The sequence below is a fragment of the Acipenser ruthenus genome, chromosome 16 (assembly GCF_902713425.1).
Source record: "Acipenser ruthenus chromosome 16, fAciRut3.2 maternal haplotype, whole genome shotgun sequence".
In the NCBI taxonomy this organism is placed as follows: Eukaryota; Metazoa; Chordata; class Actinopteri; order Acipenseriformes; family Acipenseridae; genus Acipenser; species Acipenser ruthenus.
In genome coordinates this window covers 27,146,272-27,160,327 of record NC_081204.1, presented here as the reverse complement: position 1 = coordinate 27,160,327, position 14,056 = coordinate 27,146,272, and the positions used below count along the sequence as shown (strand labels likewise).

The window sequence follows — 14,056 nt, the reverse complement described above, 5'->3', positions numbered from 1 at the left end:
TGGCTGGGACATAAACATATTGACTTGTTTGACAGAAATTGGTTTATGACCAGTTTCATGAGAAAAGCTAAAAGGAAATAGTTAAGGGGCCTCATCTTATTTTTAAACATGTTTTCAGTATAGATATAAGGGTAGTGAGACATCCCAAGATGAATCCAACATCTCCAGATCTCCTATCCACCATGTGAAGGAATCATATACCATCACCTCCCAGCAGAAAACAGGTAACCTGGCCATTATCTTAAATCTGCTGTTGGATGCTGCAACTAAATGTAATGGAAGTTTAATACATGTAAGTTGTGCTTTGGAAATTAAATAAATGTAATCTTGTTAAGTTTCAAGTATTAGTCATTTGAGTCTTAATTATACTTTATTGATGGTCATTGATAAGGACAATCACAGAATAAATGTTGTAATTATAAGACATTGAACAGTTTATACAGTTTTAACAAGGATTAATTACAGATTCAAAATCCAGTCACTTCTTCCTAGACATAGTATACTTTATAAGAATAGAAAAAAAAATATCTATATACATATATACACAGTATTAAAAATGTCTTATGAAATAAAACAGTACATGTTTAAGGAAGGAAATTCACAGCAGATACAAAACAGAAATGTCACCCCGGACAAATATAATTTTTAACACTTTTTAACACTTTTAACAACCATGTTTTTCTAATGCCTATACTATGCATTTAATTGCTTGACCAGTTCTTTTATATCCAGGATTTTGAGACAATCATAGCAAATAGCATTCAGGGGTAAGATTCACCAAATTATTTGATTTGTTTTATTAGTTTATAAATACAAACCTATAACAAATATAATTACATAAAGTACATAGCATACACAAATTGTATTATAATTTACCATCAAAGTGTTTTAAATATATGCACACACAAAATGTTTATTAACTTTATTAATATATGCATTATTCACAAATGTGGACTGTAAAATTTGAAATCTTCATTTCAGGAGTAAATGTTGCCAGTCTTCACAGAAACAAGTTTAAGAATAAATTAAATGGCACAGTTTTTATAATTATAAATACTATAATAATAATTTATTATCCTAGTGATGTCACTACATCATAATTGAAGATCACTGCTCACATTTTCACCAGCTAGTACACTTCTCACATCCTGAGAGGTGATTCACTACGTTAATGTTATTTGTAGTGAGTGTTCCTTGTCTTTACTCCATGGAATTTTTGACTTTTTCAAAAATGTGTCTAACTTGGGCAGCAGGAAAACAGCCTTCTCGTATAATAGTGATTGTACCTGAAAGAGAAAATAAAACTGAGTAACAGTGTTCAGTAAAAAAAGCTCTCAGTCCAGGCTGCCTTAAACAAAAGGGAACAGGAAAAATATCAAGGAAATACCTTCATCTATCTTCAAACAGTTGACCACAGTGGAACCGACCGCTTCATTTGATTCTCCGTCACACAGAACCCCACTGATTTTGTGCCCGAGACGCCTGTGGGAAACAAAAAGGAAATTATAGCATTTATAACAGTGACTACAAAATATTAGCTTTCCTACACTAGCCCAGTAGGTCCTTTAATGCAGGTAAATATTATTCTAACATGCAATATTATGTATCCATGATACAACACTTTTTTCCCATTAGTACCCAGTAGACGCTCAATAATTAGGACCAACCTCACACTGCCATGAATATAGTATCTAACAATTAGAATAGAAATGAATCTTCCTTAACGGCTGCTGTTGTGGCTGTCACCTGGTCATTAGCATACAGCACAAATACTTACGTTATCACCATGTCATGGTGTGTGCTATCAGGCTCTCCACTTGGATTGGCTGAAGTGATGGCCAGTGGTCCAGTCATATTGCACAGATGGGCGGTCACTGTGTGGTCAGGGACTCTGATCATGATGCTTTCTTTAGTCCCCACTCTGTCATAGGCTGCCCCGACTCCTAAACCAGAACCAAGAGAAGGCTGTGAGCGTGGGTCTTTGGACAGAGCCTCTCTTACAAACTAAACTCACACAGGTTTTTGGATTTTCTTAAAGGAAACAAATGATAGCCTTCCATATGAGTAAAAGAGTCAACAGATGTAGCAGTGCTATAAAAGGGAGAGTGAAGTCACCTGTGGTTTTACACAGAAATTGCCATAACACCCATAAACTATTAGACCAATGCAGTGATGACTGCCAGGATTTGAAACACAGACCTCGCTTTTTTCTCTAAATTATACATTCCAATTTTTGGAAGGACAAAAACATCTATTAATGTTACAAAACTAGAAACATACAACTAAACTTTCAACAGGAGTTTTAAAGTACTTTCATTAAATTAACAGGTGTTTAAATAGTTCATATTACACTTAAGTTTTCTTTTCCATTTGCCAGTAATATCAGTAATACAACTAAATAACAAAAATGTACTGTGTAAAATCCTATATACATACAAACGGTAGCTGACCTAACTGCCTGTACGGTGGCAGGGATCATTTCCTTTAGATGGAAGAGCCTGTCTGAACTCACCTAGCCTATTGAGCCACTCGCCCTTCTTGACAATGCAGCTGATGCCTCCTGGGTAGACGTTCCTCATGAACTCCCAGAGCAGGGGGCTGAAGGGGGGCTTGGCAGTTGACAGCTGCTCCAAGTTGGAGATGCAGATACAGATGGGCTTCTCCTGTGGGCGATCCTGAAAGAGGGACAGAAGTGTGAGCTGAGAGCATGGCTCTGGAAAGTGACTCTACTCCTGCCTCCATGCAAAAGAACTCTTGAGTGCTTATTTTGTACAGCACAGACAAACAAACACATAAATACGCCAGTCCATACCTTGATATTGTAGATCTTCTCTATAGCCTGTGGGTGTTTGCAGGATGCTGCCAATGCGTACACAGTATCAGTGGGAATACCACAGACCCCACCAGCATCCAGGAGTTTTGAGATGCTCAGCAGCCCACTGGTCTTTCTTGAGGTGGCGATGGAACAAGGAGGAGGAGGGGGAGTTTTGTCAGCTTTTTCCTGTGTAGCCTATAAGAAAGAGTGCATTTAAAAGCATGCTCAAATCTACAACAATCCACTTCAGCACTTTTGTAATGACCACTGGGAATTCAAAGGCTTCGTGGACATACCTTAGTTTAAGGATCTATTAAAAATCTTTATTATTTTGAAAAAAAAACATTATTTTAAAACTAATTCCGATATAGCTGGATGACAACTTTACCTTCAGCAATGGGGGCCCGAGAGGCAGCAGCTCCTTTCTGAAGATGGAATTTGCAAGGGAGGCCAGAGTACCATACAAACAGATCAAAGAGAAGATGGCCAGCATCGCAACTGTAATGGAAAACCAACTTAGTTTTATCACCATCCTTGGAAAGAAAATGTACTGGAGTCTACAGGCAGGCTCCATAGAGGTAGTGCATGTGTGTAACAAAACAGACCCAACAATGGTAACATTGGGGAGAAACAGGAGAGATTGCCATGCGTGAACTGTGGGTGAACCAAAATTCTAGGATCTGTTGAGTTCAGTTCAATCAAAAGCCAAAGATGAATACTCTAGTCTAAGGAAAACATTTAGTCAAGAACTTAACCTGTTTGATTGCCAATCCAAACACAGAATATGTTTTCATTAAGGATAAATTATTAGCCATTATGTGTGGTGTTCGGGTGATAGATGTCTACCTTCCTAATTCAAATTGTTTAAATAACAAGTTGCTGTTAATCTTTGCTCCAGGTTTGACTTTGGGGAAGGAGAAGGGGAGACTCTTACTTTCCAGTTGGTAAGGCAGTCTGCCCAGTGTGGAGAGCAGGAAACACACCACAATCACCTCCATGACAAGAGTCAGCAACAGCAGCACAACATTTACATAGGCACCTTGAGAAAGAGAGGAAAACACACAGCAACACACATTAATATTTTCCATCCATTTACTCTGACACTTTTCACTCCAACTAAACAAACCCCTAAATGTTAGACGAAGATCCAATTCCATTAAAATTACTTACCTATAAGCATTAGGAAGCCATTAAGTACCAAGAATGCTACAGCCCCAGCTGTGAATCCACCAGCAAAATCAGTAGAAATGCCAAGTAACACACCTACAAAATAAAGACATTATTTTACTAATTTTAAAAGCAAGACATTCCCAACTAAGAAAATCATGAATTAGGTGCAGGACAGTCATGGACATCCTCAGGGGGATTTCACAAATAGAAAGTGTTTAGCTTGTTCTAGAATCCTTATATCATGTGTGCAGTCAAACAGAGCTACTCTTTTTTACAACAGGGACACACATCTTTTATTTATTACTTTCAACACCTATATACTTCCTCAACCACTTTATTTAATTAAAACAGGTTGCACTTCCACTGACATGACTGTTGCCTACTACAGGGGTTTATTATAACAAATTGGTCGATCACTGTAAAGTTATCATGTGAATTTACTTAAAAAGACAACTGGCATTGCCTTTTCCCCTTATTAAAACATACCTGCAAACCGATACCAGGTCCAGGTAGCCCAGATGGCAGCATAGCAGGATGGGATAATGGGCCCAAAGCGCCTTCCCTTCTGGATGCCCAGTCGGCTCACGTAAACCTGGATGATTGCTCCAGGGATCAGTACCCAGGGCATGGTGAGATGGAGGAAGGTGGGGTGCACGTCCTGGCTGTGGATGGCAGAGAGGGCAGCTATGCCATTGGTCACGTAGAAAAGGGCATCAGGTAGCTGTGTAACGGTGCTGCGAGGGAGGTCTTGGGGTTTCACCCAGCACCGTTTGATGAGTCCCAGGACATCCTGGAGCTTCTCTGTGGATAGTGGCTGCACCCCAACAGGGATCAAGGTCTTCTCCCCTATGGAATTGATGAGTCGGGCAAAGGTACCGTAGAGAGACAGGGCTGTGAACAAGCTGCAGATCACCCCAAAGAAGATGTAGTAGCCCCCCAGTGGGATCTGGGAGATTGTGGATACCGTGAGCAGGAGGAATAGCAAGTTATGGGCCACCTCTAGCACATCCATGTTGAGTGACATCAAGCAGAGAACAATGGCGGTCGCTAGGAAGAACCAGTCACCAACCATCCTTTCTCGCCCGCTGACCGCTCCCTCTCTGTCGATGAGAACTGACAGCACAAACTCCTCCCATGATTTCACCAGCCAGTAGGTGCTGTGCAGACAAAACTTGGTTGTGTGGTAGACGTCTTTTCGGAGGTAGGCATAGTAACTGGAGAAAAGCTGGGAGAAAGCGTTGATAGTGACCCAAATAGTGCCCACAAAGAAGGAAGGTAGGTAGCCAAAGCAGAAGAAGGCAAAGATGAAAGGAGAGATTGTGTCGCACAGGTAGCCCAGTGCCATGGGTTCAGCATATTGGGTGTTCTTCTTCTTTTCTTCCCCTATTTTTTGGGAGTTGCTGTTATTGGCCGTCCCCAGGAGCAGCACGTCAAAAAGGGGGGTCCCAAAGCCCTTGAGGATGTAACGTTGCGTGACACCTTTCAGGAGCAAGGCTGCCGCTCCATAAAGCCCACACATGAGGATCACCAGCTCCAGGACCCCGGAGACCACTAGAGCCCACCCCCCGACAAGCCCCACTGCCTCAAAGATCAGCGTCAAGGTGATGGCCCCAAAGACAAAAGGCATGATGTAGTTTACAGTGGCAGAGCAGAAGGACAGGATAAATGAGATGGAAATGTAAGCGATTAACCCTGCTATAGCAGACTGACCGATTGGTGGAGTAGCCAATTCTGTATTTGGAAAAGTGCTGTTGGCTGGATATAGCTGGTCAGTGATGTTGGTGCTGTTAATAGAGGGTGGAAAGGCACCCAGGACTATACGGGTAGACCCATAACTGCCCCAGAGAGCAGCAAATGCGATGAAGGCTGTCCCACTTAAGTGATCATACTTCCGGAAGGATAGGAGCCCAGCCAACAGCTGAGTTACCCCCCCAATCAGAATCAGTTGAACACCTGTGAAATGTAGATAGGTAGAAGTCAGAGTCCAGCAAGGTCACCTAACAAACAAACTTCAAAGTAATTATCAGCTGTGCTATTACAGGTCCAACTATTGTTGTGCTGAAGATCTTTCTTTTCTTTTTTAAAAAATTAGCATACAGGGTCACTGTATGTTCATATTGTTTTTCTAATAGAATACCAACTTTATTTGCTGCACCTCAGCCTTACACCCATGGTCTGTAAGACTGTATTGAAGCATATAAGAGTAATACAATATTAAGAAACATCTTAAATATCATAGAAGAAATCAGTACAGGATGAATTGGTGTTTAGAGAACATGGAATCCTTTTTTGCCTAAGACACAGATAGATTGTGTTTTTACCAGCCAGAATGTGCTCCACTCCCTGGGATGGTACACCAGTCTGTGCTCCGTTGAAGTTCTGCAGAAGAACGAGGAAAGCACTGATTCCATTGGCCAGGAGGCCCAGGACCCCCGGCTCTCCATAGAACATGGCCGCAAATTCATCTGCACTCGCCATCTTCTTAACGTCAAAACTCTGTCAAATTAGAAAACAATTGAGTACACTCAGCCAACTCTAGCAGGCTTCTATGAGACGGTGCCCACTGGAACGTCACAGCATCAACTGTGAATCAAACTTAAAATCAATCAGTGCAAGAGCCGGCTTTTCATTTTGACTTGCCGTAATGAAAGCTTAGTTCTATTGGACAGCAAATACCAAACAAAGACACAATTGGTACACATTTATTGTATTATCCACCACAAACAGCCAATCAATACTTTGTAGCGATGAAAGCAACCAGTCTGTACCCACAACTGCCAAATCAGCCAATCACAGCCTGTCAGCTCGACTGGAGCTCAGCATCTTTCAGCAACAACAAACCCGAGAAACTGGCATTTCAGTAATGTTGTTCCATTTAGATATCTGGTACTGCCCAGATAAACAATTTAAATGGATACACCAAAATGTTTATTGTCTGCTTTTCCTTTAAAGTGATTTGGAGTTCATATGCACATCTGACTGATTTATATGGTAAACACTGAACAGCTGATCGCAAAATCAGAGTCAAACTACTTCCTTAAACAAGCATGACTGATACACAATGCTATTGAAAAAGAAGAAAAGGCTTGAACAAAACACCCAGGAGTGTCGACATGCATGAGGACATTCCTGAATCTAGCTATCAGTGATCTGTCTGCCTGCCAGCCAAGGAACAGTTAGCAATACCAGTACCAACTTAATGCACCATAAAGCATACAAATGAAACTGCATAACCATGTACTAAGAGAAAAAAAGGGATATCCACCCCATTATTTGTATATACATATACACAAACTACATAAATAAACAAACAAACAAACAAATAAATAAATGAATAAATACATGTTTTTATTAAATTGTGGGTAATATAATCTGTGTCAGTAGTAAACTGAACTAAGTGGTCTTTTCAAAAACACAACCTATTTTCCACAGTGCCAGTTTATGACAGAGGCATTTTATTTAAGTCTTAAGCATACTTGTTCAGTACAGTATAGTTCAATATAGTATGGTGACTAATGAAAGCATATGTCAGATAACCATGTAGATATTCTATGAATGCAAATGATTATAATGATATATATCTTTTTTTTTTTAATGAAATATATTACCCACACTGTATATATACTTTGTAAACTTAACTGTTTGTTCACGTAAAAACGTAATACATTAATTATACTGGTTTATGAAAAAGTTTGCCATTTTGATCTATTTATCTTTAGTGTTTGTAAAGGAAATATTCTGCGCAGTCTTTGTGTTTCCTTTATTATATACTGTATGGTATGTGATAATAATTATTAACACACTCATGAGGATGGGCGCCCCAAATGCATGCAGTATTTGATATATATGTTTTATAATAATCTACATTTCTACTAGTTAACTAAAATACAGTTGGTATTTTTAATAATACAAAAAATGATCACACACTATATAACATAATTTACATTAAACAAATACATTTAAATATTTTCTATATAATCAAACAAGCATTTGTCTAACTGTAAAAATATGAAACAAGATTGGTATTACAGTACCTGGCCAACAAGGTGTGAACTTTAGGAGGTGAGAGTTTATTTTTTATAGAACCTCTCTCTCAAGCAGGGGAGGAGTCTCCCAGTGCCAAGTTCTCAGTAAGTGTCCTCCCAGAACAGAAAGAGGGTTATTCCCCAACATTCCAGACCACTTCTTGGTCAATACATAACCCATTTCCTGGTCAAATTAGAAAAATCCCCCCAATTAGTTGAATAGTTTCACTAAAAGAAGGAGGGGTTTTGGAACCTGGAGGACGATCAGCATCCAGGTATGAAAGAATATAAAGAGAGGATGGAACCACAGCAAAATATCAGCTCAGTGACAGAACTTTGTTGTACACAGCAATCTACTGAACACCATCATGCTCTCAGCACTCAAGGTAATTATTGCGCTGAAACTCTTAGAAATGTATGCATTTTTATTTTTTATTTTATTATTATTATTATTATTATTAGTAGTAGTAGTAGTAGTAGTATTAGTAGTCATAGTAGTCGTAGTAGTATTTTCTGTCATATATCATATTGATTTTATTTCATTTTTTTCCCTTTTTAAATTAGTTTCAGAGAACCTCAAGGCACTTTTCCTGCCTGCGACTTCTACATAAATCTGCAGTTGAAGGTAAACATTTTTTAAAAAGCTATTTAATAAAAAAAAAAAAACTGTGTAAATAACGTTAATTTTCAGGATTTCATACCATCACCAATTCAATGGACCCAGTTGTCTTTAAGTGTTGTTATTTTAGTGCATTATTGTAGAGTTGATGCTCTGAATACTAAAGTGAAGCACAGGCAGAGACTGATCTGCTGTTTGTTGTCCTGCAGTGCAAGAAAGACCTGCCCCAGAGGAGACAATCACCAGCAGTTTTGGAGGGTTCATCCACTTGGTGCACCCAGGCCAGCTGTCAGACACTGTGCTGCACCGCAGTAAGAGGATGATCCTGGACAGCATCGGGGTGGGGCTGCTGGGAAGCAGCTCCCATGTCTTTGAGCTGGCTCTGCAGCACTGCCAGGTAATCCTTCAGCTGAGTCTTACACTGGGCTATGGTCCTAAAATGATGGCCAAAGAAGTGGGCCCTGGCTGTACAATTTTAATATCAACCATTCCTTCAGTACTTACCCCATTTTTGAAAAGTTTCTTTGAACAGTCACCGTTCCAGTTGAGGTTTGCATTGTCAAACCAGGGTGATGATAATCAAGAATTTAACTTGCTTGTTTCCATCTAAAAGAACATTGAGACCCTATAATGATCTGTGATTAACTCTCTTTGCAGCAAATGTATGCTCCAGATTACATCAGTTCAGTCTTTGGTCGAAGACACACAAGACTCTCTCCAAGTCTGGCAGCCTTTGTCAATGGAGTTGCGGTAAGTCAGTGTATTTGTTGGCTGGCATATTTTAATGTCAGGTTTGTTTACACAGTGCTCAGCCCTTTCAAATTGTAAAAATGTAGTCCATGAAATGAGCACATTCTAGCAGCTGACGAGCTCTGCAGCTCATGTCTGTGGCTGGTCATTTCCTCATTACACTGCCTGCAACTAATTTCCGTGAAAACACCTCTTGAAATACAGCATTCCAAAATGTTAGTATATACAGTACATACACAAATCAGTAGATCTTGTAAGAGATGATGTGTTATTATTTCAACATAAAATAGTTTAAACGTTTGTTTTATCTCAAGTTTTAAGTAATTGTTTGAGAAAAGCAAACAAGAGCACTTTACAGGTTACTTAACAGATGATTAAGGAGTAGTTCTATGAGAAAGTCAAAGGAGAAAAACTTCTGAGATCTGAGGCTAAACATTTTCATAATGCAGAAAATTAAAAACCAATGTAATGCCTTAATTGTTTAAATATAATACTTAAATAATTTAATTTGTTCATTATACTGGATATTTGCCCATCAGGGAGTGACTGTATTCAGGACACATTCCATTTATCCTGTTGTTTTTTTTTTTTTTTTTTGAAAAGTGAAAGCTCAGGTTTGTATTCATGTCCTTGAGGTTTCTTTTGTAGAAAGATGGGGCACTGCCAGGCTTCCTCACAATCAGGAATGTCAGTGGAGATCACACTGTACCAGGTGCTTACTGTGCCCGCACGTTCTTCTTTGCAGGTCCATTCAATGGATTTCGATGATACCTGGCACCCAGCCACCCACCCCTCAGGGGCAGTCCTTCCTGCCCTGCTCGCTATTGCTCAGATGTTACCTGGCAACGCCAAGCCCAGTGGGATGGACCTCCTGCTAGCCTTCAACGTGGGCATTGAGATTCAGGGTCGGCTCATGAGGTTCTCCAACGAAGCCCAAAACATCCCCAACAGGTGAGGAGACTGCTGCCGAACAAACTTGGCACAATACTGTAGTGCTGCCAAGAAGGAAGTGTGCCAATATTCTTCCAGCATGAATGAGACCGTGTTTGAATTTGAAAGCAAATCTTAATCTGTTTTTCAGTGGTTTTTTAGCCTCACAGTGATTATGTTGTTTTTATTGGAAATTATTACACTTTCCTAGCATGCCTTTTTTAGAAGGCATGATAAGAAACATTTGTCTACCCGAGGTTGTTTTTAAATCAGAATTTTAAAACCATTAAAAGCATATATAATGTAAAATACTCTCTCAGTTACCAGGATGGTCATGCCAGTGTTTCTCCCTTCAGGTTCCATCCCCCGACTGTAGTGGGCCCTCTGGGTAGTGCTGCTGCCTGCTCCCGTCTGCTCTCCCTGGATCGCTCGCAGTGCTCAAACGCCTTGGCGATTGCTGCCTCGCTGGCAGGGGCTCCCATGGCCAATGCTGCCACTCAATCCAAGCCTCTTCATATTGGGAACGCAGCCCGACTTGGTCTGGAGGCGGCACTGCTGGCATCCCGGGGCCTGGAGGCCAGCACACTGATCCTGGACTCGACCCCAGGCTGCGCTGGCTTTAGTGCCTTCTACAACGACTACCTGCCTCAGGCTCTGCCCTCCCCGGTGGAACAGGATCCCCGCTTCCTGCTGGAGGACCAGGACATAGCCTTCAAGCGCTTCCCTGCACACCTGGGGATGCACTGGGTGGCAGACGCAGCGTGCGCAGCACGGGAGCTTTTGGTCAACACCGTAGGGGGGTTCCAGCCCTCTATGATCCAGAACATCCTACTGAGAATCCCCCTCTCCAAATATATCAACCGGCCCTTCCCTGAATCCGAGCACCAGGCCCGACACTCCTTCCAGTTCAACGCCTGCACTGCTCTGCTGGACGGCGAGGTCAGTGTACAATCCTTCAGCCCAGCCTTCCTGGACCGTCCTGAGCTGCTCAGCCTCCTGAGCAGAGTACAGGTCGAGCACCCCCAGGACAACCCTGCCAATTTCAATAAGATGTACGCAGAGGTGCTGGTGACCCTCACAACTGGCGATGTGTTGAAGGGTCGTTGCGACACCTTTTATGGACACTGGAGGAAGCCACTGAGTCGTGACAGTCTGCTGAAAAAGTTCCGGGCCAACGCTGGGGCAGTCCTGCCAGGAGAGAGAGTGGAGGCCATCATTGATGCTGTGGAGAACATAGAAGACATGCAGGACTGCTCCCACCTCACCATGCACCTGGAGTGAAGGGCTTCATGACATCCTTTGATGACGTACACTTGAAGAAAACAATATGAAATGATTGGGGAAACGATCTTCATGCCATTTGTGTTTTGTTTTACTGTATTATTATTATTATTGTTGTTGTTGTTGTTGTTGTTGTTGTTGTTGTTGTTGTTGTTGTTGTTGTTGTTGTTATATAGTGCAGAATTTTAGTGATTATTTGCCAGTCATACTCAATTGTAAGTAAAGCACAGTTCACATGGATTATGCAATGTATATACTCTCAATTCTGATAGCACTGTGAATCTCACTATTGCCCTATTTATTGAATTCTTGTTATTTTATTTGATCTTTTACAAAGATTTATTGTGTGTAATTTCAGACTTTTGTATCGGGATTGCAATACTGTTGATTTGTGTAACAGGTCACTAGTTTGGAAGATATCATCTGTCAATTCAATCAATTCAATCATCAAATGTGAAATCAGTGTAATGCCCCAAGTGTGCAAATATAATACAAATGAAACAATTGTAATTGTTTTGGTGTTTATATTTTATTTAATTGAAAAAGATTATTAGTTTACAGTGTTTAAGGTGTACAATAATACAGTAATTTCATTGTTAAGTGATATAAATGTATTGTATATACTGCAGATAATAAATTGGTAAAATGAAGTGTTCTCTTTTGAAATCAATTGCTCATGCAAGGGTATATTTACTTTCCTCTCCTTCAAATTACATCAATAGACAAACTGCAGTGTGAGACTACAATGAGAAATGTCCTAACCAAAAATAATAACATTTTAAACTTCAAATGAACTTTTCTGTAAACTTATGGGATCATTTTTAATATTAGTGTTTGCAGCCAGCTTCTACCTAACCTAGAATCATCTGGGAATGTAAATAACCTGTCAAACTTCCCCAAATAAGTCTTTCCTCACCTAACAAAATAGTTATCTCCCCAGAAATCTCCCCAATTCCGGGTGTGGTTTATCCCTGAGGGATAGAGGTTGATTAGCTAAGAGTTGGAGCTCCAATTGAGCTGGTGCTGTAATTTGTGTCTAGCGGGTGAAACAGACGAATGCAGGGTATGCATTGACATGCATTCAGCAACAAATGATGTTATTATTGTATGATTTAAATGTATTGTTTGTGTTGATTTAGAACGGGTGAATGTTTGTTAATGTTAAAAACCCACCCCCATAAACTCGTGCAAACTCGTCATCTCCAGATTGATTAAGTGTTTGCTAATCCGGAGATGACCACATCTATAAAAACCCGCAGCATTTGCTGACCTGGGTGGGTGCGCAGGAAGGAGGAGCGTGAGCGAGCTACTAAGCAAGCAAGTAAGCGAAGGAGAAAGTATCAAAAGAAAAGAGACAATTGTTACTTCTTTGGTGGAGGTATTTGTGTTTATTTGGCTCTGTGAGCAGTGTTTTTTGTTGGCTTTCTTCTGCCAAGAAGAATGAGCCAAAATCACTCCGACACTGTGTGCAAAGCTGGTACATACTTACCCCAAAAGACTTAAAGCTGTTATTGCAGCGAAAGGTGGCTCTACCAAATATTAATGTGTTGGGGTTGAATACTTATGCAAGCAAGATATTTCAGTTTTTTATTTTTCTTAAAAATATTTCCCAACATAAAACCAATGTCACCTTACAATAATTGATTTTGAGTTTCAGTGTTTTAAAATAAAATATCAAACAGAACAAAATTTCAATGTACCATTTGTAATTCAGTAATATGAGAGAATTGGTCATGGGTCTGAATACTTTTGCAAGGCACTGTATATGTAAATGATGAGATGCATTCAGGGGAAGGACACCCACCCAGTGAAGGTATGCAGGACTCTCCATTACTCTTCCTTTACAGTATTTCCTCAAACACCCTTCTAGTATGACATACGTGCTGCCCTGCTACAATCTGTGCCTCATTTAAAAATCCCCTTTCTAGACCCTTGCCATTTCCTGAACTGGACCAACAGTGGTGCTCATTTTTTCTTAAGTAAAGAGTTTGTTAACCATTTGGAAAACAAACAAACAAAAATATCCCCAGAGACATTTCCCTTACCCCCCTTTCTCTCATTTTCACCTCTTCATTACACTGGTGTTTATTTGTCATTCTTCCTTTTCTTTCATTTTGCTTCATCAATGTGTTATTTATTTACTTATTTTAGTTTTTGTTTCCTTTAAATTTTATGCACTTCACAAACTAGACGCCCCTCTTAGATAACACTATGTAACACAATTTTTGTTCCTGGGTAGTAAGTGTTATTTCCTAATTGCTTATGCCTCAAAAGTATAGAAAATGGCTATTATTCCCCACAAACTTTGCTTTTGTGACCAGGAGTGATATTTTGAAATTTACCTATTTCCAATGAGAAAACAGGCGAATTTGTATCTTTTCGTTCACATAAAGTCAGAAAAAAACAACATATGAATCCAAATTAACATGTATTTATATTAAAGTAATACAAAAATGACTACAAAAG

General features: G+C 40.0%; 2 protein-coding genes across 2 annotated transcripts; one reads left to right on the top strand and one right to left on the bottom strand.

The window, feature by feature from the left end:
- Window positions 1-351: 351 nt before the first annotated feature.
- On the bottom strand, window positions 352-8,029 carry LOC131697805 (uncharacterized). Its single transcript, XM_058989224.1, has 11 exons — window positions 8,020-8,029; window positions 6,307-6,481; window positions 4,472-5,938; window positions 3,986-4,078; window positions 3,750-3,854; window positions 3,204-3,313; window positions 2,813-3,010; window positions 2,513-2,675; window positions 1,778-1,943; window positions 1,388-1,482; window positions 352-1,286 (listed from the first exon to the last, which is right to left on the bottom strand). Exons 2-11 carry the CDS (start codon window positions 6,461-6,463, stop codon window positions 1,201-1,203), a joined length of 2,640 nt encoding a protein of 879 aa, XP_058845207.1. The 5' UTR covers window positions 6,464-6,481; window positions 8,020-8,029; the 3' UTR covers window positions 352-1,200.
- Window positions 8,030-8,271: 242 nt separating this feature from the next.
- Window positions 8,272-12,240, top strand: LOC131697806 (cis-aconitate decarboxylase-like). The gene is made up of 6 exons (XM_058989225.1): window positions 8,272-8,396; window positions 8,575-8,635; window positions 8,839-9,026; window positions 9,287-9,379; window positions 10,125-10,330; window positions 10,666-12,240. Exons 1-6 carry the CDS (start codon window positions 8,379-8,381, stop codon window positions 11,588-11,590), a joined length of 1,491 nt encoding a protein of 496 aa, XP_058845208.1. The 5' UTR covers window positions 8,272-8,378; the 3' UTR covers window positions 11,591-12,240.
- Window positions 12,241-14,056: the final 1,816 nt, after the last annotated feature.